The sequence below is a fragment of the Pavona decussata genome, unplaced genomic scaffold, assembly GCF_977016875.1.
Source record: "Pavona decussata unplaced genomic scaffold, jaPavDecu1.1 SCAFFOLD_234, whole genome shotgun sequence".
NCBI lineage: Eukaryota > Metazoa > Cnidaria > Anthozoa > Scleractinia > Agariciidae > Pavona > Pavona decussata.
This window is the reverse complement of record NW_028145639.1, coordinates 2,766,111-2,788,454: the sequence shown is the minus strand read 5'-3', so window position 1 is coordinate 2,788,454 and position 22,344 is coordinate 2,766,111. Positions and strand designations below refer to the sequence as shown.

The window sequence follows — 22,344 nt, the reverse complement described above, 5'->3', positions numbered from 1 at the left end:
CATATTCCTCCAACAGCCGACCAACTACCCACCATCACCTTATCCCTCTAACAGCCTTCCACTCAGCAACTGACCCTTGTTCTAGCTAAAATCAATAAATAATTTGTTAATTTTTTTAAAGCAAGCATATGATAACATCTATAAGGGTCAGTTGTTGTGTCATGGAGGGTTTATCTATAAGGGTCAGGGTATTCTAGAGGACTTTTCTAACCTCTGAGTTTCAATAGTGTTCTTTTTGGAATGATCCTCACAAAATGTGGTAATTTGGGGATTGCAAAATAGAGGTTTGAACTGATAGTTTTGAACCTATTTTTCAAGGAAAAAAACTGATTGAGCAGGTGTGATGACAGTGCAATACTGTTATTCAACTGTTAAGGTAAAAAGGGTGAATCAAGATTAGTATATCAAAGCAACAAGGAAAGAGAAACTAGAGAAAGAAATAAGGCAACTGTAAGTAGTTTGAGTATTTTTCAATCTACAAGAACAATAAATGACTCTAAAATCCCCAGGGGTGTACTGAGAGGCTAGACATTAAACAACCCATGAAAAACATCACTTCTCCAAAAAAATATACTGATTAAATAAAATAAACAAAACATAGGATTAAAAGAAAAACCTGACAGGATGGTCCTATTATACAATGTACATTCACCAACAATGTTACGAGTACTGTTTCAGTTAATGAAAGAAAAATGCATTCAAGTGAGAGCTATTTTTAATCACAATACTCAATATCAGATAGAAAACACACCAATTAACAATGGTATAATAAGTATCCTATGTTATGACAATCACCAGTGATTGTCATAACATTTATTATACCATAATGATTGTTAATAACATTGAGTACACCCCTGGGCCAGAAGTTGAATAATAATAACTTTTGGTTAGTAAATTATAAAATAAAATAACAAATGCAGAGATCACCTTGTAAACGGTATAAAAGAAGAGATTATGCATTGTTTTTAGCCACCATAAGCAACAAGAAGTTCCCACAACTGATGTACGTTAATTAAAGAGATTGTCAATAAATTAGCAGCATAGCAAAATGATGAAGTAGTAAATCTTTCAAGGAAGTGAGGTTGCTGTGACACGGTTGCTACCAGTGCCATAGGCGGCAATACTGGCAAACTCAGAGATGTAACGATTGGCCAAGTCCTGATACCACTGCGTAGAATCGGGAAAGAGCAGGTTATAAGAGTCATCAGATGATGAATAATCAGGAGAAGAGTGAGGGCTTGTTGCAATTCCACTGCTTGCCTCTGTGCTAGTGCTAGTATTTGGGCGTTCACTGCCATCTGAATCCGAGCTCATATTGCTTCTTGCAGTATCCACCTGACTGCTAGAGCTGGCAGCCCCATGATTAATTTGTCGGGTTCTCCGCCTCCGCCTTGGACGCACAACTGGAGAATTGACGTTTCCTTGTGTGTTGGTGCTGCTCCCACTCGTCGATGAGGAAGTCTGTGTGCTTGAAGCAGACATTCGAGATGTACGTCTATGGTTGACACTTAATCCACTGGGGGAACTCTCCCTGTTTCTCTGGTTAGCAGAATTTGATCCAACAGGGGAACTACTGCGACTACGTCCTCTACGAGATGGGGTAGACCTTTGTAAGGCCCGTGACTGACGCCGCTCCCTATCCACTTGTGGTTGGTTCTCAGTCTGAAAGTTTGTGCTCATAAAGTTGAAACCAGTAAAATGAGTTATTGGGGTGCTACATTGAATTACCTCTTGATATATAGGACGTGGATTAGGTGTCTGTTCACTTTCCTCTTCATCTTCCGACAGCAAAGAAATTAATCCACATTCAGTATTCTGAGGCCCAGTCCTTACTGTGGTGCAACTGCTTCTAGTATTGCTGAACTCCTGTGCACTCTTAGTGTTTCTTGACTGTGCATTTTGCAGTGCTTGCATACCCTGCTTTAATTCATTTATAGTCTGCTCCATTGTAGATACCTTACCTTGCAGATCTGTTAAGACAGGAAAGGATCAAGAGTATCAACTATGTAAACTAAAAGTCACACTTGAATATTGATCAAATTAATATGCAAATGACATTTCTGGCACATCAAAATCTTAAAAGTTTAGTTCTGGATGACATTCATGTATCTAACAGAGGATAGGCAGCGAGGATGAGCAGTTAGGGCACTGTACTTGCAAACCAGAAGTAACGGGTTTTCCAAACAAATCATTCATATATTTACAGCTGTATATAACTGTATAATTTTTTAATTGTATTTAGGAACTCCTCGGACAATTTAGTTTAACATAATTTCAGCCATCTTTGGAACTGGCTGGACTGTCTTTGCAATTCCAAGCGATCAAGGCATTTAGCATATTTTGACATATAAATCTGTCCACTCCCCATCATGTATAAACATATTATTATTAAGGAAACCTTAACCCTACTTCAGAATTAGAAAATGCTTTTATCAGCTTGCAATAACTTGGAAATGGAAGATTAAAGAAAGCTGAAGCTACAGTGCAAAAGAAACGTTCTTTGCCATCTATACTTCCTGGGTGTCCAATTGATGGCAATTGGTGATAGGAAAAGAGATTAAATTGATTACTGATTGGAGTCTAGCGATCGATGACCAATCGATAGTCATCAATTTGGTAGGTATCGATTGGCAAAACAGGTGGAGCCCAGTTTCCTTAACTTTTTACATGTGTGTATGATTATTTTGTTTTGCAACAACTTATACTGCTTTTGTAAATAAATTGTTGTTGTTGCTGTTGCCAAAAGTTTTCTGTGAAGATACCATGAAACTAGTCTCCCTTTTTTTAAGTCTGTAATGAGAGAAAGGAGGAGAGAAAAATCAGTCTTATTGTATTGATATTGATTGGTATTGATTGCCATGGATCATTGATTTCATTGATTGATGGTTTGCATGTGACGTCATGGCGGCCATGTTGGTGGACAGGAACAATAACAATTTTTTCTCCTCAGGGAGTTCACTGCCATTTTTATGCAAACTATGTGAGCAAAATTTCTTTTGTTTTGTCCACCAGCATGGCGGCTATGCAAACCGCCTATTGGAGACCCTGGTCTACCCAGGGATACTTGAACGTGCCAGGAATAGGAACCAACCTCGGACCATAGCTTTCAAACTGTCCACACAGCTGTGGTTTTCAGCTTCATTCAGTTTATATTCCATGCCGCAGCCGTGGTTGGAAAATGCTCTGCAAATAACCGTCCTGTAGGGACACTCTGCCTCGTGTCTCTCCTTTGCGCTCTTTGGAAAGGTATCGTTACAGCCTTCGTTTTGGCAAGCCATTCCCGTAGGGCCATACGGACAAGAGCGAATATGGTTCTCGAGTTGTTCATAGTCGACAATTTGCGTGCACCCTTCTCCGACGAAATCACAACGGATTCGTTGTCTACCGATGATATTTTTCAGCAATGGTAATGGTGGCTTCATGTCGTGCGCCCGCAACGGACGTCGGCACGTCGGACAAGTATTTCTTAACATCAACCACCTCGAAATGCATTCCGTGCAGAAAACATGTTGACAAGGAGACTCCATAGGTTCCTCAAAAACATTGGTGCAAATGCAGCAAATAAGTTCGGCACTAACTTCAACAAATCTTTCTTGATCGATACCCATGATCTTTGGACGTTTACCAACAAGAAATGTGAGTAGAGCTTTAAAGTTCCGCTTTCATACAGAGCTTGTCTGCAAAACTTTTTTCTGCTCTTCCGTCCTCTTCCGCTTGTTTCCGGGTAACGCGCGGTTACCGGGGTTACTAGCACCCAGTCCTCTTCGTCATCACTCGGGACGTGTTCGGGAAATTTCGAATCCTCGAAGTGATGACGAATTATTTACGATGTCTGCTCGCTTTTCCGGCCCCTCCCCAAATAAGGATATTTCCGGTAAATAAATTATTCACGCCACCAAAATGCAAATCACCAAAATAAACCCTCACAGGAAAGACGTCGTTTGAGACATTGAGATTCTTCAATATCCAAGGAAAATCTAACCATCCTTCATTCAAAATGTTCTTTCTTGCTGCAAGGAGCTAACCTTTAGATAGGAGAATACCTTTTTCGTTATTTGGACGGGTATTGGGTTCATATCAAGCGTTAAGAAGAGTTTTGTGACGCTGGATGTTTTGTTGATTTTCATGACGGAGGAAGAGGACGCTTGATTGATAGACTCCATTTTGATTTCTTATATATCATTTTGTTGGGTGGATTTTAAGATGGAGTTACGGGTTGGGAACAAGTACCGTCTTGGTAGAAAGATTGGAAGCGGTTCGTTTGGAGACATCTATTTAGGTAAGCAAAATTGTTACTTTTCTCGCGAGTAGCCACTGTATAAAATCCTATGAGCTTCACTGACTCGCACCATACCTCGATCATGATAAATCGTGTTTTGACTAGTTCTTAAGCTGATTATCGTAAAATGTTCTACCCTTCTCGCAAACATGATACGAAATTGTGGTCTGTATCTGGGGTCTGAGCGTAGATACTGTTTATGTCCGTGTTTTTAGGTACGAATATTTCAACCGGTGAAGAGGTTGCTATCAAATTAGAATGTGTGAAGACAAAGCATCCACAACTTCACATAGAAGCGAAGTTTTACAAGATGATGCAAGGCGGAGGTAAGGGGTTTCCGATCTTTTAATGAATTTGGCGCTGTAAATAAACATTTTCTTTTGCAATAATTGGGCGTAATATTTGGAACAAGTGTAATCTTTGTTTTAATACTCAAGCTTTAGCTTAGATTTTCCACTATATATAGTTTAGGCTTACATTTCAAACTATGTTACGCTGTGCGAAATTCAGACGGTCAACTGTTCACACGCAATTTCATTTAAAATGTGAGTTTCTGGTTACGAGTTGTACAAATTTAAATGAGAGTTGTGTAATATGCTTGTCCTACCTGTATGCTTCAATGATCAGCGAGTCTGGGGGTGGTGAAATATTTTGTACATGCCAACATGGATACAAATTCTTGTGGTCACGTACATATTACTTTCCATTTGAAGTGGAGACCAATAACTTATCACAAAGGCTTCCAAAGAATTTCTTTGTAATATATTTAATTTTTTCCCCAAAATTATGTCAAATCTTGAAAACCGTCATAAATAACTTTGAAAGAAAAGGACAATGATTTCCTGTTAAAAGTGCAGTTATAAGATATAACAATGATATTGAAATGTAAGGTTCCAAAGTTTGAGATGTTTAGGGTAAAACTTCTTCATTTTACAAACATGGAAAATTGGACTATTTTGACCCAAAGAATGATGGTTCACAGGGTCCGAAATTGCGCTTTCCTGGTCGCCAATGCGACTAAAAATTTTGCACTGGCGACCAGAATTTCACAACCAGTCGCCAGCGGGCGATTAACTATTTCATGCCACGATCATTATACAAACAATAACTTTGATTTTCAGCCAAATCGATAAAAATAAAATTCAAAGCCGCCCGCCAATTGGTCTCTTACTTTTTACCTTTCCACTGCTTTTGAAGTATAAAACCGATTTTCCTGTTATTATAAATCTATCACGACCCTTCACAGCTCGAGCAGTGCGAAGCTTCGCTGCCATGTTTTTTGAACGAGAAATGCTGCACGGTTGTGGCCTGGTACGAACAATATGGCGATCCGTCGATCGTCTTGACAGAACGCGAAAGGAAAGATCATTTACGGTTATGAACATAGAGCAAAGAACCAACCGGCAGTTTTTCAATCGGGTACATTTCTTCTCCAAAAGGTAGAGACAAGAGAAGGTATAAAGTTGACTTGAAACATTTAGTAGTCTTATGAAACTGCGTATATAGCCGGCATTCGATTCGTTCGTCGTGGTTTTTCAGTGGTAGGTGTATAAATCGCCATTGCGGCCCCAAACGCGTTCTCTTCGTTCTGATTCTTAAAAGGAAAATTGGCGACCAGAATTTTCCATCTGGCAACCCAAAATTTTGGTTTGTGTTTCGGTGCGAAGGAAAAATTTTATTGACACTTTTTTTTCTGCTTTTTGGCGACCACATTTTTCCAAATGGCGACTGAAGAAAAAATTTCAGTCGCCACTTAGCGCCTGCCTAAAAAAGTTAATTTCGGACCCTGGTTCAAATCATGCGGTCAAGATACCACATGACAACATCGGCGCTAACTTGTTATGTAGATTTATGGTGGATAGTGTGAAAGAGAAGTCTAGAGGAGGGCGATATTGTGTTGCTAGCATCCCTAACAATGAAACTTGTAAAAACAGTGGAAAAACGAGGGGAGTTAGGGTCAACATTGTCACTAGGGGGAATTGTGTGGTTCCAGAAAATATCCATACCCCCACCACGGAGGGAATTGGAAATTCCAGAGGGGTTGGGGGGGGGGTCAATGGCCCAGGAAATTCCAGAGGGGAGGAGGGGTGAATGGTTGGATAAACTTCCAGAGGGTCAACTTCACGTTCATGTCAGACATAGTTGTTCAAAATTGTAACTTACCAACTTAGCAACTTCGTAGATCTTTCTTGAAGACGTTACGTTGTTTAACTGTTTTAACCTAACCCCAAAATGTTTTTTTCTCTTAAGGTAGTAGATACCCGCAAAAGTGCCAAAAAAGTGATATTCCCAAAAGAAATATTTTTAGGGCCCATAAACCCCTTTGATATCTCTATTTTTGTGCTGTGGACCTTTTTTTCTCTATTTTTAAAAAGCGCGCCATAAAATCTGCTGAATTTGAAGGGCGATCCAAAGTTTATTTTTTGTTTGTTCCTGTTTCCATGGCAACGGAAGGCAACAAGCGTCCTTTTTTACCATTTTTTACCCGTCCAAAGCGTCCAAACAGCCTCTGACAAAACCACGACGAATGCCATGAACGCCTGGTACATTTTTAATTCCGTGGGGGCATGGGAACTAATCTTCAGCGAACAACAATCGTTGCGAAACGTGGAACTTGTAATTTCGAAGGTGTAAGATTTTCTCAGAGATTACTTATCGTTTTAAACGCTGTATTTCTTCTGGTTTTTCGAGGTATTAGTTTTATTATGCCAAGAACCAAGTTTAGATCGGTTCGCCGGTCGGTTACTCGTGGAAAACGCTCCAGAAAACCAAAAGAATCGAACGGGAGTGATGATGGTCCTTCGGCGAAGAAGCTTCGTCAAGATTTGAAAGCGTCTCCTTCTCCGACGACAAGCAAGACATCTTCATCAAATTTGAAGCCGACTGGATATCGTTTTCAAGATGTCAGTATTTTGCAGAGAGTCCTTTTAGCCAGTGCTGTTTGTAAAGCTTGTTCAAAGGGCAGTCTACATTTATTTGAAAGGCCTTCTGGTTGTGGTATGGCAAGAACGCTAGTTTTACAATGTGCAAACAACGCGTGTCGTGTCTTTACGGAACTGCCGACTTCCGAGAAGATTGTGTCTGGAAAGGCCCGTTTCTATGATATAAACCGAAGGTCAGCACTTGCAATGAGAATTATTGGAAGAGGGAGAGCAAGTTTAACGAAATTCTGTGCCGTAATGAACATGCCGGGGCCAGTGGCAAAGAAGTCTTTCGCGACCCACGTGAAGCGAATCGCTTGCGTTTCTCAGCAAGTCGCAGAGGCCGAAATGGAGAAGGCTGTGAAAGAGGTGAGAGCCCTCAATAATGCTACAGAAGAGGAAATTGTTGATATTGCGGTCTCTTGTGATGGTACCTGGGCCAGGAGGGGTTTTCAGTCCTTGTATGGCATGGTTTCTGCTATTGAGGTCCAAACAGGGAAAGTTGTTGACTTTGAATTGAAAAGCAAAGTATGCTACAAATGTCGTGGCAAAAGTAACCTTGATGTGAACTCTCAAGAGTTTATTGACTGGATGGAGTCACATGGGCCAAAATGTACAGCCAACTTTGACAAGTCATCAAAAGCCATGGAGGCCCAAGGTGCTGTTGACATGTGGGGGAGATCCATCGAGAAGCACAGTTTGCGATATGTGGACTTTGTAGGTGATGGTGACTGCTCTTCGCATCGGGATGTGGTGAAATCAAAGCCTTATGGTGACGAAGTAACCGTGCGAAAAGTGGAATGTGTGGGCCACATTCAAAAAAGAATGGGCGGACGACTGAGAAGGAAGAAGAAGGATATGAAAGGAAAGAAGCTGTCAGATGGAAAGACAATTGGTGGGCGGAACCGCCTGACAGACAATTTGATAGACACTTTCCAGCGGTATTATGGGAAAGCACTCCGTGAAAATAAAGGCGACCTACCCAGAATGCAAAAGGCAGTGAAAGCTATTTGGCACCATTATGCCTCGACTGAGGATAATGAATTGCATGACCATTGTCCAGAAGGAGCTGAATCCTGGTGCAAATGGCAAAAAGACCAGGCCAATGGCACCACCACCTTCAAACCAAAGAATGTTGCCCCAGCTGTAATGGAGGAGATCCTTCCCACATTTGAGGGCTTGTGGGCAGAAAACCTACTGGAGAGTGTGTTGGAAGGGCTGTCCCAAAACAACAATGAGGCACTCAATCATCTTGTTTGGGATATCAACCCAAAGGAAAAGTTTTCGGGTCCAGAGACTGTACTGACAGCATGTGCACTAGCCATTTGTCTGTTCAATGGTGGTGCAAAAACCCTGGAAACTGTGCTCAAAGGGCTCAAATTGGATGTTGGAGTACACTGCAAGTCTGGTTTCACCACTATTGATCAGCAAAGACTGTATGCTTCAGGAGAGAAGACACTGGAGGCAACGAAGCTCCGTCGCCAGATTCGTCGCAGCCAAAGAAAGGGGCGCAATGAAAGGAATGAAGAGCTGGAGGGCCCTACCTATGAACCAGGGGCATTTGGACTGTGAACTTTTATTTCAAGAACTGTTCAAAACCTATTTGTCTTTATTTTTATTAGTATGTCCTGCTTAAAATGCCATAATCAGGTTTTGTTTCTCAAAAATTTGGACAATTTATGTATGTAAAAAGTTCTGTATTTTATGGTTACGCAGTCTTAGGGCAGGTCATTTGAGAAAACCAATCGTCCATTTTTATTGAAATTTGGTGACCTTATGTATTTTTGGGCGTAGAATGCAATGATGTAGTTTTTGAAGCCATGAGACTAAACCTTGACTTGATAGAGGGCTAACCAACTTGCGTGAAAACTATTTTTTAATTTCAACTGTTGCAATAGAAACAGGCACCCCCCAGACTTAAAAAAAAAGTACATCATTGCATTCTACAATGCTTCTTTCATATTGTTGCCAATTTTGACTGTGATTAGACTAGTTTTGAAGGAGAACGACCTGCCCCAAAATAATTGGTAGTTCACCACAGGTGTCCAAGTGGCTCCCCCGCTGACCAAGCCACTGTTCGACATACCCAGATAAGAGTTAGTTCCAAAGACAGCTGAGACAATGTACTTTTGGTCTATAGTGAGTTTTGGTTAAATGTATCTGCTTACCATAGAGCACTCTTTACAACAAATTTGACAAAATTTTGTTGATTTTGCGGGTATCTACTACCTTAAATAAATCTTTACACCTGTTTGAAACATATTGCGCTATTTACAGCGCCTTTTTATAACCAAATCTTGACTTTTTATAGGCTGTAAAAGTTACGAAATCTAGCCATCATCTGTCCCATGACCGAGCTAGTAAGGGGCATGGGTCTATTCCTGAATTTACGTCACAAACTAATTTGCATTGTATTAAATCTTTCAAAAAATGCATGCAAAGCAGTTTGTGACGTAAATTCAGGAATAGATCCATGCCCCTTACTAGCTCGGTCATGGGACAGATGATGGCTAGATTTTGTAACTTTTACAGCCTATAAAAAGTCAAGATTTGGTTAAAAAAAGGCGCAAAAAGGCTCAATGTGTTTGGAACAGGTGCAAAGATTTATTTAGGCGAAAAAAAAGAAACCCTTGTTACATTAAAAACATGTTTCCCTTCTCGGAAAAGCCTTTGTAAGCGAAGTAGTCCAAGTGAGACAAGAAATCTATGTCTGCGTTGCGTGACTCAGTTATTATAAAACTGTTGTTTGTGAAGCTTTCCTGTGTAAAAAAATATTGTTCACTGGCAACAATTGTTTTTGTATCAATGTTTAAAAGGGAAACTTTTGTATGGCTATAAAGTGAAAGCCCCAATTTTACATAAAACATTGAAATATTGGTTTGTTATTTTTGAATGCTGTGTAAAGTTAAGCTTACGGGCAAAGGTCAATTCCGGGGGTCAATTATAACTGGTTTGTCAAAATTAACCCGTGTTAAAAACTTATTTTGTCCAAAGTAATTTAACTCAAAGTCCAAAACTATTAACTTAATTTCTATGCCAAAATTCAACAAAATAGAGCCAATTCGACATTCTTTTAATGCGTTATTGATCTCATACAAAATTTGCATAAGAACATGAACATGCTAATTTCGTTTTGGGGCTCCATTTCGTCTGCCGTTTCAAGTTACGATCTGAAAGGTCAATTTGTCTCCCTGCCCTGCTAATGCTTATTTTGTCCAAGCTATTCCGATTCAATAGGAAAACTATTGACTAATAATAACTAGACTGAATGATTACCATGAGAAATATCGATTGAGTAGAACTAAAGCGATAATCCTTTTCAGTTTTGATCTCCTACAAATTTGCATAGGAACGTAAACATGACATACTGTGCAAATTAAATGTAAACACATTCCTACAAATTTGCATAGGAACGTAAACATGACATACTGTGCAAATTAAATGTAAAATTAGATTTTACGGACAGATCAGTAAAATATTGTTAATGGAACGTGACTCGCGTGCGTTACTCGTTCTCAGTAAGCCATTGATGGCGCGTTGTTTTCAATAGAGCTACTGTGTAGTCATGCTTCCAAGGTCAGCAAAATCAATAGTTTCGTTGTAGCTCAGCTCACAACATTATGGCTTTGTTGTCCTTAGCTTATTGTAACATTTACTTGCATTGGCCGAAAGTATTAAGGCCTCATTCATAACTTGTTAAGTACACGTGTAAAGCCAAGCTGCTGTATAGTACAGCTTAAACTACTGGCTAAGTAAGCAGACACTGTCTAGCTATAAAAGCCCAAGCAAACTGTTCAAGGTTCAATTTGCAGTTCTGTTGTGCAGTGTACTCAATATTTGCTCTCAATTTGTCAAACGTTTTTTTCCCTCCCACCCTCCCATTTGCGGATGGGTTGTTTGCGTTCCTTGCTTTAATAAACTAGGGTCACTCCCGCGTGGTGCGGTTAAGTCTGCGCAGCGACTTCCCCCAAGCTTGTTCGCGTCTTTGCTTTTGTTTATCGCCTGCTAACCAATACTCTTGTCCGATCCAGCACGTGCTGTCTACCATTCAGCTCGTAGTGCTGGGGAGATAAGTGAGGTTATTTTTGTCACGCAAACCGGAAGTCGCATTGACTAACCTACCGCAAGGCAGTGTTCCCCTCAATAACGCCATCTTGAGTTGTTATCTTTGTTTGTCAAGTATTTCACGTATACCTTAGTGCATATCGCTGTTGCGCTACGTTCCTCGGGAACAGTGACATTAACACATTTTTGCATTGCCGGACTTATTCCAACAATTTAGATTTAAATTCTTCAGCGAAGCTTATGGTAAAGTTTGATGTCAATGACCACAGGTAAATATAAAACGCAACAATTATTTCAGTATCAAGAGCTTTTTGGCAAACTCTACCGGTGAAATTGAACAGCGCGCGCGCTCGTCGATAACGCATATTTTCTCCTCGTGTAGGCAGTTCTTGATATTTCTGAAATGTTCACATCAAACTGATTTTTGAGTCGTTCTTTTGAAATAAAACTTTTCCAGAGGGGGTGGGGGTGTAGTCTGTATTTGAGGAATTTCCAAAGGGGTGGGGGGGGGGGGGTTAAAAAAATACCTGGAAATGGAAAATCCTGGGGGGTGGGGGGGTCCTATGTGAAATTCCCTCCGTGGTGGGGGTATGAATATTTTTTGGAACTACCCATTTTGCAAAAAAAAATTAGACCCAGTCTCGGACTATTTTTCTGGTCAAAGTAGTCCAAGTGTGACCTCTCATGTGAAAATGTAGACTAACGGGTATCTGTTCAAACAGCTGAACGCATTCACTTGCCATTCACCAGCTGTTCAAACGGCTACCACCATCCATTCACAAAAAATCTTCAGCCATTCAAATAGCTGTACCATCCATTCACAAAAATCTTTAGCTGTTGGAATAGCCTCGCCATCCATTCACAAAAAATCTTCAGCCTTTCGAACGACTGTGCCATCCATTCACAGAAAATCAGAAAATCCATTCACTCCAAGCCATTTGAAAATTTTCCTTAGCCCTATGTCAAAATTCCATTAAGCCGTTAACTTCATCCATTTAAATTTTTCCAGCAGCCGTTGTGTTCACTATAACCTTTTCAAACCACTAAGTGAACTCTCATCATCTGTTCACCAGCTGTGCATTTTCCCATTCAAACAGATATCCATTACTGTTTGTTCTAGCGTAAGAGATCACATGTAACTGAGTATTGACCACGTCACCTGTACTTATAAAAGCTAGCTGTATCTGATCCCTGGCTTGTGTTGTATCAACAGTTGGTATACCAACAATCAAGTGGTGTGGTACGGAGGGAGACTATAACGTGCTGGTCATGGAGCTTTTAGGTCCCAGTCTGGAAGATCTATTCAACTTTTGCAACAGAAAGTTTAGTATAAAGACTGTACTTCTGTTAGCTGATCAAATGGTGAGTGGTGGTAGTGTCTTGCTATGTTTGTGTAACATACAGTCATCCTGTTAATACACTACTCGTTACAGCTACTTAATTATGGTGTGAAGAATAGTTGAAACAGTCATATAATAATAATAATAAAAGTCTTTATTTCCTTACAAGAAAAAAAATACATATCTCATGTCACAATATTTGAGTAAAAAGTACATACATCTAAGTTGTTTACAATTAAAATACGCTCACATGGCTAAATTGTATTTGATGTGAGAGTCGTCTTTGCCTTAATCCAGTCTACCCTATATATCCACATATATATCCGATATATACCCTATGTATCCTATGTATCCACATATTTGGGTTGTATTGGTGTCTTGATTACTTAACAAGTAATTCCAGTTTGGTGTTTTTCAGTATTGTTATAAAATAATTAATATGATAAGGAATGAAGTAGTGAATGCAATTAATAACTAGTTATTATTCTGGACAATATTTTGTGCGCCATTAATTCTAGTTGAAATGTTTTCATTTTTTATGTGTCTGTTGTGAGTTTAAGTAACTGCTTTTTTAATGTCCATTGTGGAGACGGGTACAGTATGTCAAACAATATTTGGCAAGCTCAGCAATAAAATAAAAATATTTTGTTCACACTTGTGAACAAAAGCAATATATTAGGCTGTTTACAGTTTTCCAGGGTCGCCATTAAAATGTGGTGATCAAATGAAAGAAACTTTCTTTTTTATCGGTCAGCGTTAGATGTAGACGTTTTGGAAATACTACTATATTAAAATTTATTTTTCTGGCCTTTACATGACTTTGAATTTCTATGACAATTTTTCTTCTTCCTTTCTTAGATCAGCAGAATAGAGTATGTGCATTGTAAGAATTTCATTCACCGTGACATCAAACCTGATAACTTTCTGATGGGATTGGGGAAGAAGGGCAGTTTAGTGTACATCATCGACTTTGGGCTGGCAAAAAAATACAGAGACCCACGGACACACCAGCATATACCATACAGAGAAAACAAGAACTTGACAGGAACAGCCAGATATGCCAGCATTAACACTCACTTGGGAATTGGTATGTTATGTTATGTAATGATTCTCTTTTAGTCAACCCTTCCCCAGTTGTCCAAAGGGCTGATAACTTTAATCTGATTGCTTTATTCAAATACATAAGCAATAAATGTACATAATATATTTGAAAAGGAGGACACTGAGGTTAGCTGTATGTAAAGGTCCCCTAACTAAACCCATAAACTATAAAAATATATAGTATAGGTACAAAAATGATAATAATATTTATATGAATGTAAAATATAGAATTGAAATAATATTGTGAACTATAGTACATTGATTATGCTTATTTACGTTGACTGAACCAGCAGTTTGGAAAGAGAAAAAATATATAATTGAATGTTTATCGACTTCTTCAAGCGGATGAGTCACTATCCAGCAGATAAAGTGTATTGGCTGGAGTACATTTTATCCACTGGATAACAATAATTATTTATCCATTGAATAGAGTTATCTGCTTTTTGAACAACTGGGGCCAGGAAAAGTACAATTAAAGCCATTGTCCTTTGTGTATCCTAACTAGTGGAGATCGCAGCCCTGGTGCATTCTTGAAATTCTGCCCTTCTATACGCAAGCCTCAAAGTAAATGATTTGTAAAATAATTCTATGTTGTTAATTTTGGAAGAAGGAACACTGAAAGACATATAGGGCAAGGTATAGACTTTCTCAAAGTCTGTTTTCGTCTGAGTCCAGTTTGGCGGGCAAGAAGACAACAACAATAATAATAATAATAATAATAATAATAATAATAATAATAATAATAATAATTTATTACTTATTAGGGGCAACTATATATACAACTTGAGGCAAGTATAGGCAAGATACAAAAATTAAGAACAAACTTGACCATAGTACTATGCATAATGCTATATCCTGTGCGCCATATGTGTTTTGATCTTTGTTTAATTTTTATTACAGAGCAAAGCAGAAGAGATGATTTGGAATCTCTTGGCTATGTTCTCATGTATTTTAACTTGGGAAGTCTGCCATGGCAAGGTCTGAAGGCTGCAACAAAGAAACAAAAGTATGAAAGGATAAGTGAAAAGAAAATGTCCACACCAATTGAAGTCCTTTGCAAAGGGTTCCCATGTAAGTGGTACCATAAAAATGTTGTTAAAAAGGTACAAAAATGTTATCTCAACTGATGAACACGTTCCTGACCAATCAGTATCAAGTCTGTGTTCAAGTCTGTGAACTTTACTTACATTGTACCTTGTTCAGTTCTTGCCTTCTGTTTGTCAGTAGACTGAGTATTTTTAATTTTTTTCCTGCAGCTGAGTTTTCGACATACCTTAACAACTGCCGGTCACTTCGTTTTGATGACAAGCCTGACTACTCTTACTTAAGGCAGCTTTTCCGCAACCTGTTTCACTGTCAAGGATATGTGTATGACTACATCTTTGACTGGAATCTTCTCAAGTTTGTGAGTTTTCCTATGTTCCTATACTATATTTTGTATTACGGCATCCGATCAGTACTGGTACACGTCTCAACACTTTCTGTCAAGAACACAACACTTTATTAAACCAGACAGTGAGTTACAAGCTGGTTATATACCTACCCGCAAATAGCTGAAGCTAGTCGAGGTGGGTAGGTATGTCTATACTAAACTAAATACAAATAAATTTGGTGTTTACAAATTGACTGAAATAAAAGTTAAATAAGTAGTAAACAAACAAGTGATGCAAAAAGGATTCGCTAGCTGATAGAAATTAAAGGATTGTTACAAATTTACAAGCTTTTCATTATTTCAAGAAATAAGTGGACAAGAACATGGTACTTGTATTTGTGTGTTACTAGTCCCTTGAGTGGTTTATTGTATTTGGTTTCATATGACTTGTGATTAGATTTCACTTTGAGATCAGATTCCTCTGTTCAGCTAGCATTTTATGTCCTCTTAAAAAAGGTTGTTATGCTGGGATGTATCATGTAAAAAGCTTGGACCTGTTATTTGAGAGAAGTTCTGTCAGGTTATTTGTGATCATTTGGATAACAAGTATTTCTGAGTGATTGTGTTCAGTTCTAATCACTAAGTAAACACAAACTGTGTCTTGAGGGGGTTAGTTGATAAAGAAACTGCTGCTGCATCAGTTGAGGAGCAGAAACAAATGTTTGGTTTTATCAGCAGAGTTGATAGGTAAATTGACCACTGTGAAGAGATTTAAGTGCTGACATTTTGAGCGTTAGCCCTTCCTCGGAGCAAACTGTGTCTTGTTTGGCTCATTGTAACTCAAGTGCCGTTTTTTCGCTTCTCAGGGCAGTGGGCGAGAGCCAGATCCTGGAGCTGACCGGGGAGGGCTGAGGGGAGTGGAAAAGGTTTTAGAAAGGGAGCGGGAACCACGGGAACCAGAGCGGAATCATCGGAGCTCCACTACACGTGCCGTGGCTGGTGGGGCATCTGGCCGACTGCGGGAACCAATGAGCACTGCTACACCCTCTCCAGTTGGTAAGCACACATACATTTAATTAGATGGTGTTTTTCATAATTTGAAGACTAGTTGGGAGAAATTAAATGCCTTGTTTGGCTGACTACCAGGCGGTGTGCGTCACGACCCACAAAGGGTGCTGGGTAAAAATATGGAAATGGATCATTTGCCTCTGGTCACGATCGAGTAAACATCTCCCCAAACGTGGGACTTAGGTCGACTTACAGTCGCACTGAAACTGGGCATTCAAACTTTGCTTCCTTTTCCAAAAACTATCACTAAAGCCAGCAATTTGGCAAATTTTAACCGTCTAGTGGTAGCCGTAGATGCTTCTTGTTGGATACACAAGGCGATTTTGTTGAGTTATTCCCGATTCGGAGACAATCAAAGGCGAGAATTGTATGTTTATTCTTATACTAATATTATGTGCCGTAACGTCTGATTATAGACGCTTTTTTATTTATATATTTAGACTGCAAGCGGTCGAGCGGTCTCTTTCTCTTAAGTTCTGTAGGGCGTGATGGATCTAGCTTATAGCTAGCGAGCGGTGAGGCCGCGAGCAGCGAGTTTATTTTTGTAATTTGCATAATTTTACTGTCACTTTGCGCCCGTGATCTAAGGAAAACTTGAAGTACGATTGCTCGCAGTCTATTTTTCATTGCTGTCGCTCATTTTTAGTTTGCTTTTTTATCTCCGGGTGAAAGAGATCTGCATTTCCTTCTTGGATTTCTTGGAGAGTAATAGCATTTGCCCGTAGGCTTTTCCGGTCGGTTTCCCGGGAGTTGAGCTACTTGGTTTACACAATCTCTTCATAGATTCTTCATTAGTTCAACGGCTTCCAACGGAAAAACTGTAAGGGGTAGACCGGGGTAGACCATGAAAATTCTAAAGTAGAAAGGATAAGCTAACTTAACGTGCAAACGTATTGGCCAAACCCAGCAAAAGTAATTAGCTTTAGCCTAAAGAAATGCAGTAAATCAACGACCAAAACAACATGGCGGCAGGCGCGAGGTCGTCACCTTTGAAATGGCTACAAACGCGAACAAATGCTTCAGCTTAAAAAGTAACGTAACCAGCATTAAGCCAATTTGTTCCTCTAACTTTGAAACAAAATTCAACCGGGAAAAAATGTTTTTGACTTCGTTAACGATGAAATTTTCGACAGGCCGACCTCTCCAGGCTGATGTTCTTGGGCGCGAAGACTACTGACCAAATAACGCATTCTGATTGGTCGAATTTTGTGACGCACACCGCCTGGCTGACTACTGTAGCTACATGTAATTGACAGATAATTAATTGCAAACGACCCCACAAGCTCATGTAGCTTTAATACTCATCGTTTTAAAATAAAGGCAATCATAAAATAGGTGTATGTTTTCTCCCACTGCAAAAAGCATAATGTAAAACCATAATGTCTCAAGAATCAAATTCAGTTTTGTGTTACGATTCATGCCTTCATTCCAGTTAAGGTGAGATCCCCTTGTGATATAAACTGGTTTGCTTGAGATACCTTCTATACAATGTAGTCTACTATCTATTAGCCTGCAGAACAGGTGTTAGTTGTTTTTTGCATTTTTCAGGTGAACGGAGGCAAGTGCAGAACGCAAGTGATGCACAATAGGAGGGGCGCTGCTCTTGTTGCACTTTGCGCTTACCTCGTGCTTGCCTCCTTTCGCCTGAAAAACAAGAAAATATCACCTGTAGGAGTCTACTCTATTAACTTTGATGACACTCCTCTTTCTTAGATTTGTCTCTTCATTAAGTAAGATTTTTTCTCATCAATTTAATCACGATGCATGACAATATCTAATCTTTTGTGTTCCAGGTGTGCAAAGACCAATCTCGCGTCCAGAGAGAGAACGGCGAATCACACGCCCCCATCGTGGAGGCCCAGCTGATGTCACGGGTGGTGATCTCCCACGGGGCGACATATCCCGGATGTCTGGTGCCCATGTCCGTTCAACTCCTGTGATGACGCCAACGTCTTCAGGGACTGGGTTGAGACGAGCCAGTGGAACAAGACAGGAGAGGGATCAGGGGGGCATGATGGAGCTGTCAGCTGTCCGCCACTCATCAAAACATTTCACACGTGCTCCAAAATGACTTGTACATTGACTTTCAATGGTTATCTCACTCGGAAGTTAAGAACTTTCATAAATTTCACAGTAGAGTAATTCCTAAGGAAAGCAGTTTTTGTCCATGTGTTTCTAATTTCATTCATTCCTTCTCAACCATCCTCGAGTCTGTGGACGTGTGTTTACTAATTTTCATGCAAAAAGACCGTAAAGTATTTGTAGGCAGTGATCCTTTTCATCAAAGCTTATGTTTGTTTTGTTGTTGTGCTGTAGTGAGAATTCTAACTGACATTTCATTTTCCTCAAATTTCTTTTTTCGTATTTAGTTTTTGGTTTTTTTTTTTTGCCAATTTAGTGACCATTGTTGGTGGCAGGAACACCCGAATGGTGTCGCTTTTAACCTAGCATAGACCTTTATCCAAGTAGTATTTTGCTTATTTAAAATTGAATTCAAGCGTTATCTTTTGTATTTCGCGGGTCTTTTTCCTCAGCTCACGTATCAACACGTTCTTAGGATAATTTGAATGTTTGATCGGACAACCTATGTTTGAAACTACACGACAATAACTGGAGGTGTCATTTATGCCAACCGTCTTGTCCTTCACTGTTGACAAAAAAGCGTGTCTGATTTTGATCATAGATTATTTTGCCCTATTTTGAGACGTAATGGCCAGACTTGACCTGAAACGAAGGAATCTGTTCAGGGACTGCCTTACTGACTGAGTTGCGCATGGTCAAGGATTGGGCGGCGGCGTTACAACGGCGCTAGCCATTCCATATGTTGTTCATAGCGCGGACGACATTACTCCGGTTAGTTAAGCTAGTTTAAAAAGGATGTACAAAGTGTGAACAATTTGTGAAGCATCGCGTGACGTTTGACCGTTCAAACTTATTGTAGGTTAATGGTATAATTGACTAAAACTGTAAATACGGAATCTGATGCGACAGTTAGGCTTGTTAAATAATACACATGTAGACTGAAGATTGTACAGTGTGATGAGATAAAGACCCAAACTGAAGCGTGTTTTCTTCTCTTATTTTAAAGCGGTGATCAAACAGTCACATATTTATTTGATTTTTCCAATATACAGAAGGAGTCAAAATTCGCAAACTTCGCAATATGTATAATTCAGCAACTTATCTCTAAAACGGTGAGGTAAATGCTTCTTTATACATAGGAACTTGAAATCTCGTCGTTGTACAAGGGCGAGGTGAATGCTTCTGAAAAGAAAGAAGACTGAAATCTCGCCGATGTACAACGGCGAGGTGAATACTCTTGTATAGAAACAAGACTGAAATCTCACCGTTGTACAACGGCGAGGTAAGTGCTTCATTGGTTGGGGTAGTATACTAATCTATGTGAGGCCCCGTCGATCCTCCTGTGTGCGTTTTCAGTCGTTTCATTACGCGTATAAACGGCATGAAAACGATCGAAAGATTGTTTTTCCTAGACATAAACGAGGCAAATATTTAGTTCAGCGATTTTGAAAATAGTTGTTTTCAGCGTTTTAAAACGTTTCTGCGTGAACCGAATACAAGCATAGATTCTTGACTGACCGTGGATTGATGGTGGAAAACGGTCTGAAATGAAGGGCGTACCCCCCGCCAATCCCCCAATGTTCATAACGTCCCTTCCCGGCAATTTTTGAACGTGGATATTGCAGAAGAAAGCTCTACTTACTCCTAGTGTGATAAGGCAGTGTTAGTGCAGCCGGGATATGAACTCTGCTGGGTTCATACGGGTCATAGAAAACCTGGAAAGTCATGGAATTTTGTAATTTCGTTTTCCACGCTTGGAAAGTCATGGATTTCGATTGTGGGTCATGGAAAGTCATTGAAAATGACGTTTATGGAAAAAATCACTAAATCCAGTCATACACGCGTGGGGCACACTTCACGTAAAACGATACTAGTATTGCAACAGGAAATTGAAACTTCTTCCTGGACTTGGTGAAATGGTGATTTCCATATAAATACGAACAACTTCATTCACAATCTTTTATTAGGACAACCTAACACAGTGACCAATGATAATGTAATGTACATCTTGCTTTATAGTTTTGCCTCTGCCTTTTTGAAATTGATTTTTTCAGAATCTTTGGAATGAATTCGTCCGTCTCTTTATCTGACTTTCTGAATTTGTAAAAATTTTACGGAAATTCTTCCTTTTTTAAAATGCTTTCCAGAAAAAAATCGAAAACACCGCTGAAATAAAATCAGCATTGTCATTTGAAACGGGACCAATCCATTCCAAAGTCACATTGAGTGTTTAAATTGAACGGCTTCCCTTCACAATCTTTGAAGAGCAACCGAAAACAATTACCAACTTTCGGTCTTCAATAAATTAGCAGAAAAGTGTCTAAAATGTTCTTACGAATAAATTATTACGCTCTTTGTGTGAAAAAAAAAAAATTGAAAATGTTATAAATACACTCTGCCAACACGATGAAAAGAATTAGAGTCAACTTTCTATAGAAACAACTATATGGAAAAAAATTTACAGTCCCAATCTAGAGTTATCTACATAGATAAAACCAACCCCCACCCTCTCCCACAAAAAAAAACAAAGCAAACGGAAAAAAGGAAGAACAAGCTAGACTTTCATTGTGAAAAGCAACTAATCTCTCAAAAGCAGGTCCTCGTGAGCTCATTGGAAACCATTTTTGTCTCTCCACTCCAAGAGTCCGGCATATGCTAACATCACCTTTCTTAACCATTTTTTTAAATAATTAAATACTCCAGTGTGGCCATTCTTCAACTGAAAGCTATTTAGCTATACTTTTCGTCGGTGCTGTTTCTTATGCTGTTTTAGTCTGTGGATAATAAGTGTGACCCATACAAATTAAAGATATTTTCCCACCAGCGGTACTTTTCTTTGGCGGTGACAGTATCCTGCTGTACTAAGACAAATAAAAGCTACTGAGAGGCTGTAAGTGATGTTGCTCGATCGATTTTCTGAAACTATGTTTTGTGGCTCTTGGAAGTGGAAAGTTGAATTGATTTTTTTTTATGCTGCATAACTGAAGTATGAATTTAATATAACTTCTGAAATATATGTCTACTTTTCCCGATAGTTAATATATTATAATACATCTTGGATTGAAGTAGTGCGTAATAAATAAGAAGTGGCAAATGTAGTTTCAGTTTCACGCAATAACTCATTTGACAATGCAAGCAATGCGCAAGGATTTTAGTAAGGGAGACACGAAAAGTCTTCTAAACAATCTTCATTCTGGGAGGCAATCTTCTTTTTCAGCGTACAATCAAATTTACTAACAGAAGATATCTTCCTACAAGAGACTCCGAACACGTGGGCACTTACCATTAACCCAAAATTTTCGGTTTCACCTGGCGGTTGAAATGATATGTAAATGGAACGCGCGGATAAAACGGAAATTTTCCGGAAAAACGGACAATCATTGGAAGAACTCCACTTTTTCCATTCCAAACGTTTGGTTGGTTGGAATGAAAAGTGCCGTTCCATTTGCACGGAACTTTCAATTCCATTTTGCTGTCTTCTTGCGCCATTAGCTTGCGCCACCACTAACTACTTTTTAGACCAACCAACGAGATTGCAAGTTTTGAACGACTAAAATAAAGCTTTTCTATTTGACACGGGAAGTTTCCGAAATTTCCAACCGAAAATTTTGGCTGAATGGAAAGCGATTACCAGCCCTGTGTCCGTGTAATGGCACAAAGTCCTCAGCGCTCACGGAATCATGGGACGGATACTGAAATGAAGTTAAGGAAGTTAAGGGTTCCCTTCGCTTTCCACGCCGCGCACCTGCCCCTGCGCTTGAGGACTCAGTGAGGCCTAGTAGGTCATAATACAAAAGTAAAGCAATCCCCTATAAAACTCCTGTATTCGTGGTTTCACCAATGCTTTTATTTGGGAACTTAAGTAATGACGACGACAACGAAAACGTCACAAAACAATACTTCAATCAGTGTTAAATGAGCAAAAGCAATCGCTCTCCGTGTGCGTTTTACATTTTGGTACACGTCTTTGCCGTCCTCTGCAAAACAGCAACGTGAAATGACCAAATTCAAGGTTTTCAGTGTGGTGAACGTGAGCACACGACGGTGAATTTTCCATCCTATTTCTTAACTTGAAAAGAATTTAGTGCCTAGATAGTTTTGCCACTTCGTACAAGT

At 39.4% G+C, this 22,344-nt stretch overlaps 2 protein-coding genes and 1 long non-coding RNA gene across 4 annotated transcripts; 2 read left to right on the top strand and 1 right to left on the bottom strand.

Annotated features, from left to right (window-relative positions):
- On the bottom strand, nt 1-3,752 carry LOC146458169 (uncharacterized). Of its 2 annotated transcripts, XR_014858316.1 has the most exons (3): nt 3,092-3,752; nt 63-1,970; nt 9-24 (listed from the first exon to the last, which is right to left on the bottom strand). XR_014858316.1 is itself a non-coding variant. In XM_085091145.1 (2 exons), the coding sequence occupies exons 1-2, from the start codon at nt 3,606-3,608 to the stop codon at nt 1,069-1,071; spliced, it is 1,419 nt and encodes a 472-aa protein (XP_084947271.1). In that variant the 5' UTR covers nt 3,609-3,752; the 3' UTR covers nt 1-1,068. The 2 variants fall into 2 exon arrangements, 1 of the variants encoding a protein (XP_084947271.1); XM_085091145.1 differs by having other exon boundaries at nt 1-1,970.
- A 178-nt stretch (nt 3,753-3,930) lies between these two features.
- LOC146458168 (casein kinase I-like) lies at nt 3,931-19,208 on the top strand. The gene is made up of 8 exons (XM_085091148.1): nt 3,931-4,279; nt 4,495-4,605; nt 12,479-12,627; nt 13,464-13,692; nt 14,607-14,777; nt 14,963-15,111; nt 15,945-16,134; nt 17,940-19,208. Exons 1-8 carry the CDS (start codon nt 4,204-4,206, stop codon nt 18,215-18,217), a joined length of 1,353 nt encoding a protein of 450 aa, XP_084947274.1. The 5' UTR covers nt 3,931-4,203; the 3' UTR covers nt 18,218-19,208.
- A 1,035-nt stretch (nt 19,209-20,243) lies between these two features.
- On the top strand, nt 20,244-21,784 carry LOC146458167 (uncharacterized). Its single transcript, XR_014858319.1, has 2 exons — nt 20,244-20,854; nt 20,932-21,784. It is a non-coding gene; the product is annotated as an uncharacterized LOC146458167 (long non-coding RNA).
- Nucleotides 21,785-22,344: the final 560 nt, after the last annotated feature.